This window comes from Wyeomyia smithii, chromosome 2, assembly GCF_029784165.1.
Source record: "Wyeomyia smithii strain HCP4-BCI-WySm-NY-G18 chromosome 2, ASM2978416v1, whole genome shotgun sequence".
NCBI classification, from domain to species: domain Eukaryota; kingdom Metazoa; phylum Arthropoda; class Insecta; order Diptera; family Culicidae; genus Wyeomyia; species Wyeomyia smithii.
Window position 1 is genome coordinate 229,288,477 of NC_073695.1, and position 21,544 is coordinate 229,310,020.

The 21,544-nt window shown below is 38.8% G+C and overlaps 2 protein-coding genes and 2 long non-coding RNA genes across 6 annotated transcripts in view; 1 reads left to right on the plus strand and 3 right to left on the minus strand.

Annotated features, from left to right (window-relative positions):
* The window catches only part of LOC129723857 (neurogenic protein mastermind), a 269,520-nt gene that overhangs the window by 124,386 nt on the left and 123,590 nt on the right, over positions 1-21,544 (plus strand). The window lies entirely within an intron of this gene.
* LOC129723867 (uncharacterized) lies at positions 8,361-9,060 on the minus strand. Its single transcript, XR_008727831.1, has 3 exons — positions 8,781-9,060; positions 8,599-8,708; positions 8,361-8,531 (listed from the first exon to the last, which is right to left on the minus strand). It is a non-coding gene; the product is annotated as an uncharacterized LOC129723867 (long non-coding RNA).
* On the minus strand, positions 10,845-11,415 carry LOC129723866 (uncharacterized). The gene is made up of 2 exons (XR_008727830.1): positions 11,309-11,415; positions 10,845-11,231 (listed from the first exon to the last, which is right to left on the minus strand). It is a non-coding gene; the product is annotated as an uncharacterized LOC129723866 (long non-coding RNA).
* Positions 11,715-12,453, minus strand: LOC129723864 (uncharacterized). The gene is made up of 2 exons (XM_055678329.1): positions 12,323-12,453; positions 11,715-12,255 (listed from the first exon to the last, which is right to left on the minus strand). Exons 1-2 carry the CDS (start codon positions 12,380-12,382, stop codon positions 11,902-11,904), a joined length of 414 nt encoding a protein of 137 aa, XP_055534304.1. The 5' UTR covers positions 12,383-12,453; the 3' UTR covers positions 11,715-11,901.

Below are 21,544 nucleotides of genomic sequence, written 5' to 3' on the forward strand. Positions count from 1 at the left end.
AGTGGTGGTAGTAGCGTCAGCGGTAGGTGCAGCGGTACTTCCTTTAGTAAATAAAAGAAAAATTATGAGCAAAGCCACGACCAAAACTTGACGTAAAACTACATACGACTGATTATGACAATACTTGCATTGTTGCATTTAATAAAAGTCAATAACAACATTCAATTCAACATGTTGATTGCGGGTTACTGGAAAATAGTCAAATAGCGGAACCGAGAAAATGGCCGGAAATATTTTCGTCAAAAAATTAAAATAAATATTAAATTTTGAATTACAAAAAAAGGGTTGAATTATTCTTTCATTTATTGAATTTATAACAAAAATTTTGATTATAAGCGTAGTGTGTGTGTGTCTGTGTGTGCGATGGCCGGAAATATTTTCGTCAAAAAATTAAAATATATATTAAATTTTGAATTACAAAAAAAGGGTTGAATTATTCTTTCATTTATTGAATTTATAACAAAAATTTTGATTATAAGCGTAGTGTGTGTGTCTTTGTGTGCTCTTCAATCAATTATTGATTTGTACTCAAAAGGACAACTTGTTGTATAGTTGGTATCAGATATGATGCTGATCGCATCTCTGTGCGCAGTGTAATGCAGTGGAAAGCTCTTTTCACTCTGATAGTTTGACGACCGACAGCTTTGGATTGCCAGTATCCCGCAAACGTGTGTGTATGTGTCTGTCTGTGTGTATGTGCAACTTTTTAATCTCACTCGATTTTCTCAGAGATAGCTGGATCGATTTTCATAAAGTTATTCTCAAATGAAAGGTCTAGTTGCCCCATAAAACCCTATTAAATTTTATTGTAATCAGATTTTAGTTTGTACGTTATTTATCATAATGTGAAAATCCCGGAAGTTCATTAAGTCAAAAACTACACAACCGATTTTAACAAAATCGTTTTTAAATGAATGGGCTACCTAAAAAACCCTTAACTTTTAAATTTTATAAAGATTGGACATGTGGTTCAAAAGTTATGGAAAGAAACGTGTTCTGGAGACTGTCTAATCTCATTCATGTTTCTCAGAGATGGGTGGACCGATTTTCATAAAATCAGTGGCAAATGGAAGGCCTAGTTGCCCCATAAGACTCTTTTGATTTGATTTGCAATCGGAATATTACTTTGCCTGTTATGTTCAAAAATGTGAAATCCAGTTTTGAAAAGAAGCATTCCGAAGACCAATTAATTTCACTCACTTTTCTCAGAGATGGCTGAACCGATTGTCACAAAATTAGTGTCAAATGGAAGGTCCAGCTGCCTCATAACACCCTATCGAATTTTACTATAATCGGGCTGAAACTTCGTCTGCAATGTACCAAAATGTGAAAATCACGAAACTTCATTATCTCAGAAACTACAGTACCGATTTGAACAATACTGCTATCAGATAAACGGGCTAGTTAAGGGTTAACTGATGAATTATAATGATTGAACACGTGGTTCAAAAGTTGTGAAAGAATGCCATATTTGAAATAGAAAAAAAAATCCTATTTTTTTTTTCTTCACATAACATTTATTTGACACGGCACAAATACAATTTAATGTTTAACGGCGCCAATTATATCTGATGACTTAAAAACTAAAGCAAATTTTTTATCCTCGCTGCCGACTACGAGCTGAAATTAAGTCTAACTTAAAACTAGCATGGGATTTCCAATCAGTGTTTTGTTGTTCAATGGTCGTCTGATAATCGTCGAATGGCATGTATGGATTCGTTCTGCTGAGCCACGATGTCGTGAGTTGGGACAGAGGCTCGTAGTCCTTGGGTCCTGGTTCTATTGTGCGGGGTCTGGTTGCTGGTTTTGTGCTTAAGGTTCAAACGTGTTCTTGTCGTTTTGTTGGGTGTAGACGGAGGGGAACGGGACTAGACTGGGGCGTGGATGGATTTCAGGAAAACGTATATAAGGGACATGTAGGATAGGTCACGGCTCGCCAAGACATCACGAACAGGAACAGCCGGCTGTCTACCCTCGGCCTGCAGGGAAGCTATTAATTTAGACCTGGCGTCACGGTGTACAGGGCATGACCAAACCACATGCTCTATGTCGTGATAACCTTCACCACAGGCACAGATACCACTTTCCCCGAGCCCAACACGACGGAGGAGCGCGTCAAATCTATAGTGATTGGACATAAGCCGGGACATCACGCAAATGAAATCCCGACCTACATCCAACCCCTTGAACCACGGGTTCGTCGATAATTTGGGGATTATGGAATGTAACCACCTTCCCAATTCCCCTCTGGTCCAAGCATTTTGCCAACTGATGATCGTATTCTGACGTACAAGTGCGAAAAATTCATTAAAGGCAATTGGTCTTTCATAAATATCACCGTTTGTTGCGCCCACCTTAGCCAAAGAGTCCGCTTTCTCATTACCCGGTATCGAGCAGTGAGAAGGGACCCACGCTAAGGTAATCTGAGTAGATTTTTCGGATAAAGCACTCAGATGTTCCCGTATTTTCCCCAGGAAATACGGAGAGTGCTTAACATCTTTCATCGATCGGAGAGCCTCAATGGAACTGAGACTGTCCGTAAAGATGAAATAATGGTCCGTGGGCATTTTTTGATAATCCCTAGGGTGTACTGAATTGCAGCTAATTCTGCGACGTAAACAGAAGCAGGATTATCGAGCTTATGGGAGACGGTTAAATTGTTATTGAAGATACCGAAGCCAGTGGACCCATCAAGAAGTGATCCGTCAGTGTAGTACATATTGTCGCAGTTGATGTTTCGAAATTTATTGGAAAAAATTTTAGGGATCTGCTGCACGCGTAAATGATCCGGGATTCCACGAGTTTCTTCTATCATGGATGTATCGAAAAACACAGTAGAATCAGAAGTATTTGATAAGTCGACACGATTTGGAATATTCGAAGAAGGGTTAATATTTTGGGACATGTGATTGAAATACAATGTCATAAAACGGGTTTGAGAATGAAGTTCGATTAACCTTTCAAAATTTTCAATCACGGGACGGTTCAAGACCTCACATTTGATTAGAATACGAGAAGACAGGCTCCAGAAGCGGTTTTTCAATGGTAGTACTCCAGCTAAAACCTCCAAACTCATCGTATGGGTCGACTGCATGCAACCCAAGGCGATACGCAAACAACGATATTGTATTCGCTCCAGTTTGATCAAATGTGTGTTTGCTGCGGAGCGGAAGCAGAAACACCCGTATTCAATAACAGACAATATCGTTGTTTGGTAAAGCCTTATAAGGTCTCCTGGATGGGCTCCCCACCATTGTCCGGTTATTGTACGAAGAAAATTCACTCTTTGTTGACATTTTTTCATCAGATACCTCACGTGACAACCCCAGGTGCCTTTAGAGTCGAACCAGACACCAAGATATTTGTGTACCAAAACCTGAGAAATCGTTTTACCCATTAATTGTGTTTGAAGCTGAGCAGGTTCATGCTTCCTAGAAAAAACTACTATCTCAGTCTTCTCCGGAGAGAATTCGATACCTAGCTGTAAAGCCCAAGCAGACAAATTGTCCAAGGTATCTTGCAATGGTCCTTGCAAATCGGCAGCTTTGGCTCCTGTAACAGAGATTACACCTTCGTCTGCAAGTTGTCTTATCGTGCATGAATTTGCCAGACATTCGTCGATGTCATTTACATAAAAGTTGTAAAGAAGGGGGCTTAAACATGAGCCCTGGGGAAGACCCATGTAGCTAATGCGAAAAGTTGCCAAATCGCCATGCGTAAAATGCATGTGCTTTTCGGACAACAAATTGTGCAAAAAATTGTTCAAAATTGGAGAAAATCCTTGTCGGTGAAGTTTACCCGAAAGAATGTCAATAGAAACGGAATCAAAAGCCCCCTTAATGTCCAAGAACGCAGACGCCATTTGTTCTTTACGAGCATACGCCAGCTGAATATCTGTTGAAAGCAACGCAAGACAATCATTCGTCCCTTTGGCACGGCGGAAGCCAAATTGAGTTTCTGATAGTAGACCATTTGATTCGACCCAGTGGTCTAAACGACGGAGTATCATTTTTTCCATCAATTTCCGGATACAGGATAGCATTGCAATCGGCCTATAAGAGTTGTGATTAGAAGCTGGTTTCCCTGGTTTTTGGATGGCGATCACCTTCACTTGCCTCCAATCCTGCGGTACAATGTTTTGCTCCAGGAACTTATTGAACAAGTTCAACAAGCGCCTCTTGGCATTGCCGGGTAGATTCTTCAACAAGTTGAATTTGATTCTATCTAATCCAGGCGCGTTATTGTTACAGGACAGGAGGGCAACTGAAAATTCTGCCATCGTAAAAGGTGATTCTATCGCGTCGTGGCCCGGAGACGCATCGCGAACAATATTTTGCTCAGGAACAGAGTCCGGACATACTTTCCTGGCAAAATCAAATATCCACCTACTTGAAGACTCCTCGCTTTCGTTGACCGTTACGCGATTCTGCATTCTTCGGGCTGTGTTCCAAAGAGTGCTCATCGATGTCTCCCTCGACGTCTCGTTCACGAACCGACGCCAATATCCACGTTTCTTTGCTTTAGCCAAGCTTTTAAGCTTGGTATCAAGCTCCGAATACCGTAAATAGTCGCCAGGTATACCTCCCGTCTGGTAGGCCTTAAACGCGTCGGATCTTTGCGTGTAGACATCGGAGCACTCTTGGTCCCACCACGGAGTGGGAGGCCGTTCTTTGATCGTTACGCCGGGATATTTCTTCGTTTGGGCTTGCAACGCGGCGTCGAGAATCAAGCCCGCGAGGAGGTTGTATTCTTCAAGTGGTGAATGATGTTGAATCGACTCGACCGCTTTTGAAATCATTTCCTCGTATAACTTCCAATCGACATTTCGTGTGAGGTCATACGGAATGTCAATTGGTCGCATGCGAGTTGACCCGTTAGTAATTGAAATAAGAATAGGCAGATGGTCGCTACCGTGAGGATCGAGGATTACCTTCCATGTGCAATCCAACCGTAGCGACGTCGAACATAAGGATAGATCCAAAGCGCTTGGGCGCGCTGGAGGTTTCGGGATACGTGTCATTTCACCGTTGTTTAAAATAGTCATGTCGAAGTCATCGCAAAGGTTATAGATTAAAGAGGAGCGGTTATCATTGTATGGGGAACCCCAAGCCACGCCATGAGAGTTGAAGTCTCCCAAAATCAAACGTGGCGAGGGAAGAAGTTCTATTAAATCAAAGAGCAGCCGTTGCCCAACCTGTGCACTGGGGGGAATATATATTGAGGCAATACAAAGCTCTTTACCTTGTATTGTCATTTGACATGCGACAACTTCGATGCCTGGAATCGAGGGGAGGTTAATACGATAGATAGAATAGCACTTTTTAATCCCTAAAAGTACTCCTCCATATGGGGTGTCTCGATCAAGGCGAATAATATTAAAATCATGGAAGTTGAGATCAATATTTGAAGTAAGCCAAGTTTCACAAAGGGAAAATGCATCGCATTTGTTTTTATTTATCAAAACTTTAAACGAATCAATTTTTGGTAAAATACTTCTACAATTCCACTGTAAGACAGAGATAGAATCCTTCATATACGCAGTTGAATTAGGCATCGAAGGATACAATCGCTGCAAGGAGAGGCCATTGGGCAGTCAACTGCTTCAAAAATGATCTAACTGTTGGGAGGAATGCTGTAAGAAAAATTTTAATTGGATCGGGTACATTGAAAGTTTCAAAAATCCAGTCCACAATGTCAGAAAATTTCACTAATCCAGAGTTTGTTTCATCAACTGGGAGTGTAAAAGGAGCAACTGGGGTTTTAGATGTTCCTGGCAGTGCTGGGAACTCCTTCTGGGACTTTAAATTTGCCAGCCCAGGAGGAGTTTGCTTCGGTTTTTCCGCAGCACTGTTTGGTTTGTTTGTAACTTTCATTTCACTTTGAGAAATCTTAGGACCTTTTCTGGGAAGTTTAGGAGAGGAAATATTTTTCCTCTTTCTAGACTCCCCAGGATTGGCGTAAGATGCTCCCGCTGGTGAATCGTCAGAATCGGTTTCATCAGAGGACAACAGATCGAAGGGGTTCGAAGTAACGGGAGAAGTGGTAACGGTCTTTTTCAGCATGTCAGCGTAGGAACGCTTTGAACGCTCTTTGAGAGACCGTTTTATTTTATCCCTGCGCTGCATGTACACCGCACATGTCGAGAGCTCATGCAGATTTTCTCCGCAGTGAATACACTTTTCAGCGTTAACACTGCAAGAATCTTCCGCATGAGACTCCCCACACTTGCCACAACGTGCCTTATTGCAGCAGTAGGCGGCTGTATGGCCTAACTGCTTGCAATTCAGGCAGTTCATGACGCGGGGCACGTAGAGCCTCACAGGGAGACGAACCCGGTGGATCGAGACGTGGCTTGGTAGTGCAGACCCGGCGAACGTAACTCGAAACGAGTCTGACGGAGTGTATACTGTTTTGCCACCGATGATCGATGCTGACCGCAATTGCTTGCAGTCGAGCACCTTTACTTCGGGACACGTTTTGTTCTTAAAGCACCCTTTGGCACTTTGCAGTATACACTCGACGGACAGACTCGAATCGGTTATGACACCGTCGATCTCCACGTCTCGTGCGGGTATGTAAACGCGATACTCGCGTGTGAAGAGCTCAGAGCAAGCTATATCGTTGGCCTCTTTCAGGTTACCGACCACGACACGGAGCTTGTTAGGCCGGACCTTGGAAATTTCGGTCACGCCCTTGTACTCCTTCGTCAGGTCTTTAGAAATCTGCAAGAGGTTCAACTTTTTCGATTTCGGTCCTGCCTTTGGCCGAAAATAAACAGTATAGCTGCCCTGGGCTCCGTCTGGGTAAAGCCTGGGGCGAGGGGGGACTGAAGAATGAACAGGGGAGGGGGTAACAGAAGGGTCAGGGTCAGAGGGGTTCGGGGATGGTGGCGCGGGAGGCGAGGGATCTACATCCATCGCGCTAAGTCTAGCGCACTAGCGCTGACAAGAACACGTACCTTTTTATTTCTCCCTTCCAGTAAGGTTGGTTGTCCGATCGTTCGAAGTAGCAGCCGTTACAGCCAGCAGCACCAATACAGCAGCACCAAACAGCCACCAGCAGCGAGCCAGGTGTGAGATCACTCCACACAGCGATACAACTCGCTGACACTGATGGCTTCTTCTTTTTCCTCGTTTGTGTCTCGTCCACTGCTGTAGCACAATCCAGCCAGCAGCCAAATCGGCTTACGCACCAGCTGGCAGTCACGATGCGAAACAGTTGCACAAAGGCACGACCTTGAACCCGGATTTATTTCACTTGACCAGGCAAACAATGCCAACACTTGTTCACACGTCTTTTGTTTTATACTCTATCGGACCGATCACCAAACACGTCCAGTACTGATGCGTGTTCGGCACAGAATGAAGAAAAAAAAAATCCTATTATAAATGATCGAATTTAAAATTTTATCGTGGTTCTTTTTCATATACCACACAAAATAAATTCGCACAGAAAAAGTCGCACAAATAAAATAACCGCATAAAAAAAAGTCGCACAGAAACAGGTTTGACTGTACAGGTCGGACTCGATTATACGTTTTTAATTTTTATTCCGGAATTTTATCTTCCGGAATCTCTATTTATGTCACTTCCGGCATGTTTGGGACATGTTCAAATTAAGTGAAAATAATCAATGTCCAATTCATTTTATTGCTTTTCAAGATTTAACCCCTTTTCGCCTCAGAAATAATTTCTGGTTACTCACGTTTATTATTATATCACAAAATTTCGTTAAATGCAAAACAACGTTTGCCGGGTCCAGCTAGTGAAATATGGGAATACCGTACCAACGTCATGCGGATGCCACCCTCCTACTTTTAGCGACATTGGCAGTATGAGGCCGAGCGTTAACATAAAGCAGAATCACTTTTTTGTGGCCGTTTTTTGTGCAATACTCGAATTATTCGCATCAAATGAAGTCGATACCCTTTCTTTGGATTTCTGCAAGAAATTCATTTTCCGTCACCCGTCACGATGCGATGAAGAAAGCCATTCCTTTTTTGCCGCTGTAGTAGTTATTCACAGGCGAAAACACGACGGTCATCGTCGCTCAACTTCAAACCATAAGAAATCTAAGTTGCTTGTTTTTTAAATCATTTCAAGCAATCGCTTGAAAATGGTTTAGCGGGTAACTCCCAACACTGGAGCAAGCTGTTCCTGCGTTTGGCATAGATTCTCACAGAGCAATTTCTCTTTTTTTGCTCCAATTGCGTGCCTAATATTTCAATGTATTGCAAGTGTGAAGAAAAATAGTCATTGTTGTGTAAAATACAAAAAAAAAATTTTTTTGAAAAATTTTGATGACAACAAGAAAGTAGCCCAAGCGTGGAAAGTGTCACTTTAAAAGCCGAACAAAATAAATTGAAAGTTTAATTTTTTATTATAATACATCTTATTCGTAAGTTGTTTTTGATTCTTTAGCCAACAAGCACAGAATCATAGAAATATATGATCAATATTACACAATTCACGCGTTGACAGCAGGAAGTTTGGTTGAATGATTCTAGAGTCATGAACACCTTTTAATAACTACTGAAAATTTGTTTTGAAAATTAAGTGGTTCACAGGTCTTGAACCCAGCACAAAGAGCCCAGCTTACCTGTGGCACATAATGAACATAATGTGGTTTGGGAAATAGTCGTCAAGGCTTCCGACGTTATTGGGTCCTCGTCGGCTTGTTCAGCAATAACCAAGATGAGCAGAATGGAACTGCAAATCATCGTTTTGTAAAAGAACCGATTCGCTAGTTTCTAAACAAATCAAACGATCCATAACAATTACCTTTTGTTTTAAGAAAAATTACCCAATCTGATCCGTATCGGTGTTTTGACTATTTTCCAAAGTTGTACCGACTTTAGATGCCTTTTCTCTGAAAAATTAAAAAAAAAATTTAGCACGTTTTCCAGAAGTTGATCAGTTTACGAGCGGATCAACGAAATTCCAGCCGCAGCTCTGCAACGTCTTTTTTCCTCGAATCGCGAGATGTAGTCGGAAGTATTCAAAGCATTGCGGTTCCCAGAATCATAAGATAAATCAGCCGTGTTACTGCCATGGGGTTGATTGCTGAGTATTTACTAACTGCTACTACCACTGGTGTCGGTGCTGAACTTGTGATTCTCTACAAAGCTGCATCTAATCAATTATCATGCATTTTAGTACCTCAAAAGAAGTCATTCCCGTTTTAAATTTGTTTGCTATAAATCTAATCATCGTTGTTTGAGTAAATAAAAATTAGAAATCTGCTATTAAACAAGTTGACTTCTTCGGAAAAACATCAGCTATAAATCATGCACCCAGCACACTAGCAAAGTGGTTGCATCAATTCTCTCCAGTGTGGAGGAAATCGATTTCGTTCGAGCGACACCAGAATCAATTTTCGTTTAATGGCAACAAACAATATGCGAGAAGAAAAAAAAATCTGCCACTATATATGTTTTTCATGCTGCTATACACACGAACCTGGCCCCGATATGTTGCGGTTCTGCAAAATATTTATTATTCATTGTTTAAAATGGGTATTGCTACTCAGTTCGACAGAGCCACTAGTCAGTCGCGGTTGGCGGACTGGCGACCGACCGATCAAATGGCGGGCGAACGGACGGGCCCAGAAAACGGGGCACCCGGGGTCGGTCGGCTGGCTGGCTGGTTGTATAGAAGAGAACCCGAGAGCGACGCGCGACGCAATCAGCTCCATCTGGCGGGGACCGAGATGATGCAACATCATAATAATAACGCCTCTATGACTGACGATGAAAATGATGATGCAAGTCGAGCTCAAGAGAAAAATCAGGCCGCTGCTTGTCGCTGTGGGTTTTGCGGAACTTTTGCTGATCTAGGAGTAGGTTCTCTAAAGTTGTTTGGAAATTGTTGTCAGTTTCAATTATTCTTTTGATGATACCAGAAAAAGCCAATGTCCATAATTGGCCGCACCGGTTGTTGCTCTCTGTTTCAATCTCTGATTGGTAGCCCAGAATAGTGCTGCTGCGTGATCTCGAAAATCAAATTTCGACAGCCGTACAAAGCGAGCATCACCGCGTATGCTGCGTTCTACTACAAGTCTGTCTTCATCCAGCATATGGTTGTAATTAGGCGAACCGAAAAAATAAAATGCACGACTGCCTCATCAGCGTAGGTACTTGAAAACGTAAACAAATTCCGTCGTGTAATTGATGGCAATTGCCACGGCCGCCGCCGCTGCTGCTACCGCCGCGCACTGTCGCGCTACGAAGAATGGCTTGTTGTTTACAGTCGGACGGACCGGACGGTGTGACATTTGAAATTTGGGAGTAGAAATTGTGAAACACGGAGTATGGCTTATGGCAGATGGCGAAGCCGCCCATGTCTTTTAGATTATGCGTGAAATTGTGGTAATGTAGCTCAAGGATGAAATAAAGAATATTTCATGATCATATTCAGTTATAAACTAAGTTTCGAAAACATTTTTATTGATTGTTTCGTATATCTCATAATCTCCTTGTCCTATTGAATTAAATTATTTTTACATGCTTTGAAAATTATGCTACTTAAAAAAATTGATTCGGGGATGATTCTTATCCCCTATCTTTTTCTCTTTATCCATTAACGATTATTTTATAAACAACATTTTGTTAATTTAGCGTTACCATATTTTCAACAGTTTTATGTTTCTTAATGCGACCCAAAACAGTTTATTCAAATTATTCACAAGCTTTCGAAAGACCAGCTGGTTTGTAATGTTGAGCACTTGAAGTTATAATCAATCTTTCCCATTTTGGAATTTGTCTTTTTATCATTAAAAAATACTCTATTCAGTACAAATGTTTCTAAATTTATTCGAACTATGTGAACACTAAGAAGAGTTTAAACTTCGTATTTTCTATCTATTTATTGATCGTGATTGTTTAAAATCTACAAATAAAATTTGTCAGGTAGACATTTTTTGATCATATATTGTTGAGTAGTTACTGCTCAGTTCAAAAATCAATTTTTTTTTTTCAAATCATTTTTCCTGATTTATTATTCTCACCATCATTCGCCAGGCTGTTCGTAGATACGCCGCCCGTAAACTTGCTGTCCGTAACTATTCCGTCCATAACCGTCCTTTCTGGAGCCAGCTTGCCAGTCACTATTTAACCCCCGGCTGTTTAATCCATAGCTATTCTGCCCGTAGCTATTAGGTCCATAGAGAATAACAGTATTTTCCATATTTCTGCGCGGATAAAGCTCGGGTCTTTTGTAATAATTGCTTAATTTCTATAATTTTTTGTGATTTTGAGAAGTGAAAAAGTATACATCAGTTTTATTAAAGAAAAAATGGATCGCTAGTTTACCTGCGCTTGAACGGCGGCAACCGCAACAGCTATAACCAGTACTTTTAGAAAAAAAAGCATTTTGTTTGGATTGACGAACAGTGTGAGCTCTTTAAATACGACATCGATTCAAAAAGGTATGAAATGCATAGCAGTCACACTTTATACTAGTGCTAGAAATAATCAATTATATACACAAATAATCAGTTTTTCACGTTTTATGCGAACAGTTTAGTATATTTCATAATTGTTTTAAAAGGGATATATCCAACAATTTTTCTTGCTGTAATAAATGATTTTCAGGAAAACGTCGTTTTGATTCAATTGAAATTAGTTCCTGATTAAAAATCTGTCTTAGTTAAACGGTACAAGAGTGCATAGAATTAAGCTTTGCAATTCGAAAGCAAGTTACTTTGAAAGTATAGCGTTTAGAACTCACATGGCGACCATGGAACCAATAGTTTTTGCCTTTATTTTCAGATGGTTTCTTATATTATTTTAATGATCAATAAGGGAGTTAGGATATACAGACAATTTTTTTAGTTAATCGTAGAGTGTTTCATTACTTGGTCTGTTCATCATATGCTTAAAATTCTTTAGCAGTCGTGATCATGTTACCCATAGGTATTTTGGCCGTAATTGTTCTGTCCATAGTTATTGGGTCCATAACTACCCGGACCAAAACCGTACGATCCGTAGCCTGGCTGCGCCATACCGTAAGGTCCGCCGTAGGGGGACCCGTAGCCGACTTGTGCCTGGCCGTGCCACCCGTAATCCACTTGCGCATCACCATACATTCCATAGCTGTTTTGCCCATTACTATTCTGTCCGTAGCTATTTTGTCCGTAGCTGTTCGGTCCGTAGATAATTGTATTATGCCCAACGTATCCGCGCGCCGGATAAACCTGCTCCCCCTGATCGTATATTTCCGGTTCGTATTCCGCCGCACCGTAATCTTCGCCTGCATTCTAGATTTGTGAAATTTGGAAGGTTTTCTGCTATACTCTCTCAATAAAATATAAATTACTAGCTTACCTGCGTCCGAGCGACGGAAACTGCGACAGCAACAACCAGTACTATGAGCAAGGACCTCATTTTGTTCGGACTGACCTAGAGCAAACCGCGTAAAAAGTTTAAATATGTTTTCATATTCTGCTAACGATTCTGCTCTTCAATCCATTATATCGCATTTTATGCATATCCAAATGAACAAATCCATTCGTTTTACATAGTTTAACACTTTGTAGTTGAGTGTAATGCCTATATCTAGAGGCTCCTATCGTGGGTAACTTTGCAGGTTTTAATGCATGCTACAAGTACAAAATAATGCGGATGATTCTTGCTTTGGCTTTCTCGGTCTTTTTCAAAAGAAGATTAATGGCCCGACGTTTCGGCCGTATTGGTGGCCTTTTCCAAGGGAAATTAGTTGTGTCGTTTTTGTCTAAACTGTTGTTTTTCAACTGTCGGAAGTCTTGTGGTGTTTTATGATGAAAACTTTCTCTTAATATTCATCAAAAAAATGCAAATGTTGGTCACTTTGAAATAGTTTATATGTTGCATTCAACGATCGTTTTGAAAATACGACAGTTGGAAAACAACAGTTTAGACAAAAACGACACAACCAATTTCCCCTGAAAAAGGCCACCAAAACGGCCGAAACGTCAACGCAATTAATCTAGATTGTCGTGTACTTCTGTTTTAAAAAGGACTGAGAAAGCCAAAACAAAAATTATCCGCATAATTACTACCAGTCGTTAAAATAACGATATAAGTACAAAATTAGTTTGATTAAAGTTTCATGGAGAACCTTTAAACAAAACTATTCTGACGCAACGCTATCCATTGCTGGATAGGTTCAATTGTGTACGAAAAACTTGGACGTTTCTTACATTACCACGTATCTTCGTACTTTCTTGCTTCTTTTTAATTTATTTCACAAGTTTAGTTGAATTTTTTTCCGAATTCGTCACAATTCATGATTTCCCGAAAATAAAATTTGATACCTTCAACGTGATGTAATTGAAGACGATAGAACGTTTGAGTTCGTAGTCTTCATATAGCGACCAGACATATTGTTATTTATTTTAAAAGACTATTCAAACTGCCGTTCTACGCGTAGTTGTAGTTATTGCGTTTTCGCAGTTTACGCTTTAGTTCCCCAATGTGTTCATTAGCATAATATTTTCAATATCCATAAGCATTTTGTCCATAGATATTTTGTCCGTACATCGGTCCCGGATACATAGCTGGAGGCCAGTATACCGGTTGGTGCACTGGGTATCAGAAATGTCCATCTTGATTATACCCATAGTTGTTATCGCCATTGCTTTTCTGTCCATCGATACATTTCACGTGGCCTATTTATTTGAGAAAAAATAACAAAAACATCGGTTATTTTCTAGATTTTTTTAAGTATTTGGTTCTCTAGCTTACCGGCACCTGAGCGGCAGTAACCGCAACCGCAATGAACAAGACTACAAGAAATGTCCTCATTTCGTTTGCAGTGTCTCAAGGTGGACTGTGCGGGATAGTAAAATACGAAGTCGACCGACTGATTTTCTTTAAATATAACGGTTACAAATTTTTCGGACGCTTAGTTATACATTTATTCGTTACACATAGTTGAACGGATTTTACCACAACCGTCACGTCAATTATCGGTCTATGAAATAACTTTCGATTTTATGAGTCAATACAGATGATCCAAGATGATTGGCAGAGTCTAAGATATGTTGCTAACACATCTGTACATATCAAATGTTGTGATGAAATCATTTGACGGTCCATTGAATTTATTAACAGATTAGAAAATCATACTTTTCTCTGGTTAGGCCATTATATCATTGGGACCTCTACCTATAGATGGTTCAAAGGACATAAACTTCTTCGAATATTATACGTAATAGAATTTCCAAGAGGTATTAGAAAGAACGGATTGGGATTCCTAAAAATTATAGCTTTTTAACCATTCCTGTGATTTTGGCAAGCAAGCCAGAATAGGCTAGCAAGCTCGAATAGGCGTCAAAAGGTCGCAGAGTTTTTGCTCGCCGGGCTCGTTGCTTCTTCGTTTGCTTACGAGAAAACTCATTTGAGTCCTAGAGAAAGTTATCTTTGCTAGATGCACCAAAATTCACAGAAATGGTTAAAATGCTATGATCTTTGATGTTCTAAACCTGTGTTTGCCAGGGTAATCTTTACAAATAAGAGATTACAGGGTGGCCACTCTACCGGGAAAAGCGGGAAAAAGCCGGGAATTTCAAATCACCGGGAAAAAAATACGGGAAAACCGGGAAATTAGGCTCCACGCCGGGAAAATCATCCTCCTTCATGTCTGCCGGTTCATTTGTTCAACAGTTTCTGAGGAAATGTCAACATGAGACCCTGTTTTTTTATCATGTTCACCTAACTGGCATGATTCTGCCGGCTAGGGGAAAGCTGGTTGTTGGTTTCAGCTAAAGTCGACAGCGGCTTCGCAGCAAGATCTGCGTCAAATAAAATCAGCCTTGGTCAGGTGGATAAATTTACTGTTCCGTAACCTATATTGTCAGATTTTTAAAGAAGTCAAAAAGTTATCAGCGTCGCGGGAGGCGTATTGAAACTTCTTGTGAATAGTGTTCGACATCGCATCGGGGAGAATCCGGTCAAAAGTCAAATAGGACCGGAAACTCCGAGTCTCGATTTTATTTCGAACCGGACCGGAACGCAGCTACCCAGTTTGTACTTTTCGATGTTTGATATGATTTTAACCACAAGCAGCACATTTATATTGCGGATAGTTTTAATTGCATTTGCAAGTGACATACTTCAAAGAGAATATATATCAAATATTTTTAACAAACTGTGTTCGTCTGTCATGTTGCGGAAACTAGGTCAATATCTGCTGAAATTTCGTAATAATATAAATAATCAAGACTTTGTTATTTTTAACTTTCTCCACATTAAGTGTTTTGCAGAAAAAAAAAATTTTTTCATTCTGTGTTGGACCTTTTTACTACTTGATTTTGTTGGGGAAAGACGCCACCTTGAAGAGCTATTTGTTGAAGATTTCTCAGATTTTTTCTATATCAAAAACAAACAGTAGCTAAATTTTTTTTTCAAATTGTTAATTCAGAGTGTCAGTTGAACTTATTTTACGGAACATGAGAAAACTTCTTATACATTACATTAACCCCAGCTCGAAAATTTTAAAGTCCCAGGATCGAAGTTTTTCGAAAAAAAAAATTGTTTTGAAATAACAGATCTCAACATTTCATAAAACAATATTGCACGCTTAGTCTTGGGGCTATTAGCGGTCTCGATCAACTAGATCAGTTGAGAGAACTCGTTATCGATATTGTTTTTGGCACATTTTGCATGTGTAGGATAAGTACAACGATGCACCGTGCCCCAGTGCTGTGTCGAGAAAATTTCCAGCTCGAAAAGTTCCTTGACTCGATCGGGAATCGAACCCGATATCACAACCGTGTGGGAGAGCTACCCGACCGACATCGCTAACCACAGAGCCACGGGGACCACCAACATTTCATGCATTTTGCAAAATGGATCTTGACAGTTTCATGTGCATTTTTTCATTGGTCACTCTGAGGCTCTTCTTCCCAAAGTCCGCTTGAAGTTTTGCCTGAGGACATTTTTCTAGAAGACAAACACTCTATGCTCCAACCCTTAAATTTATCCCACGCATTTCATTGGCATCCTGATACAGAAGCACTGCAAGCTCGAGAGAAGGTTGACAGAGAAAGAAGCAGAAGGAAGCAGAAAAGCGCGAGAAGGCAAAGATTGTCAACGATTTGGAGATAAAGAGGGCGAAAATTGTGCAGCAGATCACCATGAAAGTACTTGCTCAAGTCGACAAACAGCTAAACACGATGAAGGAGGAATGTTTGTCATAGTTTTGTAACACTTTTTTTGCAAGGCACAAATAAGCATGTGAAAATTGATTTTTTTCTCATATGTTTGAAAAATAAAACACCGGGAAACTTCACTAAATATCATCGGGAAAACCGGGAAAAAACCGGGAAATTGAAAATTTCTATTGAGTGGCCACCCTAGATTGTAGCACTTTAGCCACTTCTGTAAATTATGGTGTTCCTAGCCAAGTCGTAAGTGCGTAAAGCCTTCAAAGACTCAAATAAAGTTTTCCCGTATACAAACGAAGAAACGATGAAGCCGGCGAGCATTAATTCTGCATTAATTAAGCATTAAAAGCATTAAAGCATTAATTCTTTTGACGCACTTCTGAGCTTGCTAGGGGCACTAGAATTCACAGGAATGGGTTAAAAACTATAATTTTTCATGTTTTTCCAGTTTGACCTCTTGGGCAAAACCTGAGTTGACGAGTGTAATTCACAAGTCAAAATAAGGACCATTCGACAAGAATTAGCGTGGCGAAAACCTGAAAATCAGGAAATGCTATAGATTTTTTTTCCGATTAGAAAAAATAGAGAATGTCTGAAAAAAAAACTGAAGAACAATCAGGGAAAAAACTTATCCAAGACTGGTTTATTTTAATGGCTCCTTAGCGTTAAAACGAACTTTTTTCTGCACAGAAGTCTAAAACCTGAATACTTTTTTCACTGAAATGTCTAGGTTGCGTTCATCTACGTTGCACTTTTTTGTGTTGAGTGCTGACAAATATCAAGGAAATTAATGTTATATTTCAGGCAATAAAAAAAAACTAGGGAACCAAATTTTGAAAACTTTTTTACCGCCCACAAAATTGCTATTGAATGGTATTGAAAGTAAAACAATGGGTTGAAGATGATAAACACGAATAAACACGAAATGCAAACCTGATATTATGACATAAGGATCCTAAATAAACAACATATTTAGAAATTATAATGTATAAATATTTGAAATGATTTATGGTATTTTGACATGCATTTTTTTCGTAAAATTAAAACGTTTATCTACTATCCTTCGTTTCCGTTAAGTACACACTAGCCTTCTTCAAGAAATTACATTTTTTTTTCGTCATTACCTGTGATCATCATACATGTAAGCGTCTTGTACTGAACACATAGGGCGTTTACAAGTAAAGAGAATACATTAACTAATGGCAGACCTGTTATTCCTAGAAGAAGGCTTAATATACTCAGCCGAAATGAAGGACAGTACAAAAACATCTGTTTCAATTTTACGAAAAGACTTTCCGAAAAACTATAAATTTAAAATCTCAACTGTCAAAATAGATCTCGATTGTTTGAAAAATTATGATGTATCTGCAATAAAAAAAATGCGTACAATAAGAATTACCAAAATAAAAGATATAAATAATGATTAAAAAAAACGAAAATGTACAAAAAAGTCTTAGATAAGGTAACAATATAAGCCAAGCCAAACAAATGCATATAAATATAAATAAAATTAATCACAAGCAAGACAAGATTTGCTAAGTATACAATAGATTCAAATAAACATAAAATAAATGAAAGAAAAACATAAAAACTGAAAAAACCAAAATCACAAATTTTGATACAAACTGAGAACAAGTTTTGAAAAAATATATTTTATAACATTGTGACAAAATTTATTTAAAGTCAAACAAAAGGCAAATGAGCATTGAGCATTGACGACCGTACATATTGTAGTTGCACCTCCGTGATTGACCTGAGCTAGTGAAGTTGCACAGAGCACCACATAGATAGTTTTTGGGATGTTATACCATCTTCAATGTACAACAATTCAGTAACTCTCACTTTAAAAAGATCAATAACGGCGCCGGCCACGTCCTCACAGTCGTTGGGGAAAAATAGGAAGAGGATTGTTAGTTCGACAAACGTTGTTATGAGACCGAGTTCACCTCTGCATCTCTACGGATGTCACAGGAAGGGTATTTGTGTTAGTATGATGGGGTAGGAAAGATCAGGATTCGCCGTGGTAGGCAATTAGATCAGATATTTTCAAATCCCGCGTGCGAAGAATAATTTTTTTAAACCAAATAATGAATCGTCAGATACAAAAGCTATTCGCGAATCAACAAGCTAATTCGGAGACACCGATTTTATGTCCTGTGAGTGTAAGCTACGCGATACGAATCTCCAGATCACGCTATAAACAAAGCGTCTACACACGGCGGGCCTCTTTCGCTCTCTCCAAAAGTCAAACAAACACTCGAGTGAAAATAACATAAAATATTTATTTATTTATTTCGTCAATCATATATGTAGACTGGTTACATTAATTTCTAAACTATACACGAACATAAAACAAATTAATTTTGTGTCCTCAGCCTCAAGGACTTGAAATACTGTTTCAGTTTATACCGGGACATCGTAAAGTCAATGGCTTCGCAGTGTTGATTATAAGAATTCATCATACTATTTATAGGTCCATTTTTTGCGTATTCCGTACGATGATGGTTAAGAGCAAATAAACTACGGTGTGGAATGGGTGCATAAAAGTTCAATTTAGAAAGTAGTACTGCTGAGTCAACGTTCTGCGAAACGATATCGTTTACAAATGAAACCATTGCGTACTCTTGCCGTTCTTTTAATGTTTGAATGTCAATCATTCTGATCCCCTAATGCAATTACAATTTTGGGCGTTGTTAATTTTCTGCTAAAGGATATTACATTGCATTTTTTTACATTTACTTCAAGTAGGCTTTTCTTACACCAGATGTAAAATGTGTGTATTTCATTCTGAAATACATTGATGTCTTCTTGATTTTTTATTTCCAAAAACAGCTTCATGTCGTCGGCATATATTAGAACTTTAATATTTTTGAGGATGAATGAAATGTCGTTTACGTACAAAATAAAAAGGAGTGGTCCTAAGTGGGAGCCTTGGGGAACACCTGAAGTAACTTGAATGGATTTGACTCTTTTCCATAAAATTTTACTATTTGTTGCCTGTTTGTTAAATATGATTCAAGCCACTTCAGGAGACCAGACTCAATTCCAATTTTTTGCAGTTTAAAAAGTAGCATCGGTATGTCAATACGATCAAATGCTTTGCTAGAGTCTGTATAGAAAGCTTCAACATGGTTCCCATTATCCATTGCATTCAATGAGTAATCTACGAATTCAAGTAAATTTGTGGATGTAGAGCGGCCTTTGAAGAAGCCGTGTTGTTTGTCAGTTATTCGATTTTTGACTTGAGCAAATATCTTTTCATTGACAATTGCCTCAAAGAGTTTAGGAATGCAAGAGATAATAGCGATTCCACGATAATTACGTATGTCAGATTTACACCCAGATTTGAAAATAGGCACTAAAAATGAGCTTTTCCATATATTTGGGAAGACTCCAGTTTCCAACGATATATTGAACAGCCAGAACAGAGGAGATGTAAGTTCCTTCGAAAGATTTTTCATGAGTGCTGGAGGTATTCCGTCAGGTCCAGGTCCTTTGGAAGGGTCTAAATTTCTCAGACCCTGCAAAACATCCTGTACCCGAAGTTGGTTGACACCAACGTTTCTTGGATATTCTGGATAAAATGCAAAATAATCGCGGTCGCGATTTTCTCCGGAAAATGTGGTATAGATTTCCTGGAAAAAATTTGCAAAGAGATTGCAATTTTTCTCCGAGTTATCACCAACATGTTCATCGAGTTGCATTATTGATGGAAAATTGTCTGATTTTAGTTTTGTTTTGACGTAATTGAAGAAGTTCTTTGGACAAGACTTAATTCCTAGTTCAGTTTTTGCATTGAATTCTTCAAATGCATCACTGATTGCGAAGTTCAGTTGATCATATATATCCAAGTAAATTGCTAGATTTTCACTGCTATTGTGTTTTTTGAAAATTTTGTGGGCTTTTTGTTTGCGGTTTTTTAAACTTTTTATTTGTTTGTTAAACCAGACTGGATGTTTAGTGTTAGCGTGGCGTCGTTTTTTCTTCAATGGAATCTCTTGAGAGATGACGTTGTACAGAATTTTGTAAAAGACGCTAACAGATGATTCGACATTTCCTTCATCTCTAAAAATTTGTTGCCAATTGACACAGTTTAATTTGTTTTTAATATTTGCATAGTTCGCGAGTTTGAAATCAAGGACTTCCTCATACTCACAGTCGTTGGGTCTTTGATATTCATGTAAAAATAAAGAATATTCAATTGCTGTGTGAAACTTTTCGTTCTTCCACAGTGGGTTAAATGATTCGGTCACACAGAAATCTTCATGGATATTCGTTAAGAGTAGGTCCAAATAGCAATTTTCACGGTTTCTTACATGGTTAACCTGGTTCAAACCTAGCTTAGCAATTTCGTCAAACATGAAGTGCAAAGTAATGTTATCTTCAACGACTGGGAGTAGGATGCTTTCGTTTTCAGGGTCCAAGATGAAGTCAGCGGTGTTTTGATTGAAGTCCCCATAGATGTGAACTTTGAAAAATTTCTGCACAATTAAAAAACTTTTCATACGTAATTTTATTAGCGTTATGTGGAGGAGAGTACACAGAGGCGAACACGTGTGTTTCACCTGCTATGTGCGATTTTATCCAAATGTGCTCGAATTCTTTAAATTTAGGTGCAGCAACAGTTTCTGAATTAAAATTCACAGAGACCGCTATGAGGACTCCTCCGCCTGACTTCTTTTCGGATTCCTGAAGATTCCTATCATTCCTGAATACATTAAACATATTTCCAAAAATCTCTTCACTTTTGACACTAGACGAATGTAAATAAAAAAAATATCAACAAAAAATAGAAAATTTATTATCTCTAAAAGCTATTCTTTCAATCTTATATTTTATGAAAACTGAAAATTTACAAATGTTTACTAAACACTGATGGTTATCCGATCAAAAAAGAATAAAAAAACCAAATGAAATTGTAAAAAAAATAAGTCAGAACGGTCTGTTCAATTGAAGATGATAGTAGTTTTTTCTTTCAAGAAAAAATATGCACTAAGGTCTTGTTTTACGCGGTGGATACGTTACAAATTTTGAGTTGCAAATACAACGAAAAAAAACCGTCCCAGAATGTTTGAACCTCGTTTAAATATGATAGATCTCAATCTAGAGCAAATGCAATATTTTAAATTTTGAGTATTTTCACCAAAAATTGTATTTTTTTTTTTTTTGAAAACTGATATATGATCCAAGGTGGCCTGAAACGGAAAACGTGATCGAAATGAGGTCCATATCTTGTACCGTTTTTAAGTAATGGAGAAAATCAACTCGCGTAAAAAAACCGCCTAAAGAAAGACCTTACTGTACACCGTAAGATGAAAAAATAAATTCAAAAATATTACATTAAATATCACCGAAAACTCGCTTTTTGAAAATATGTTTTTTACGAAAATTAAACAATTTT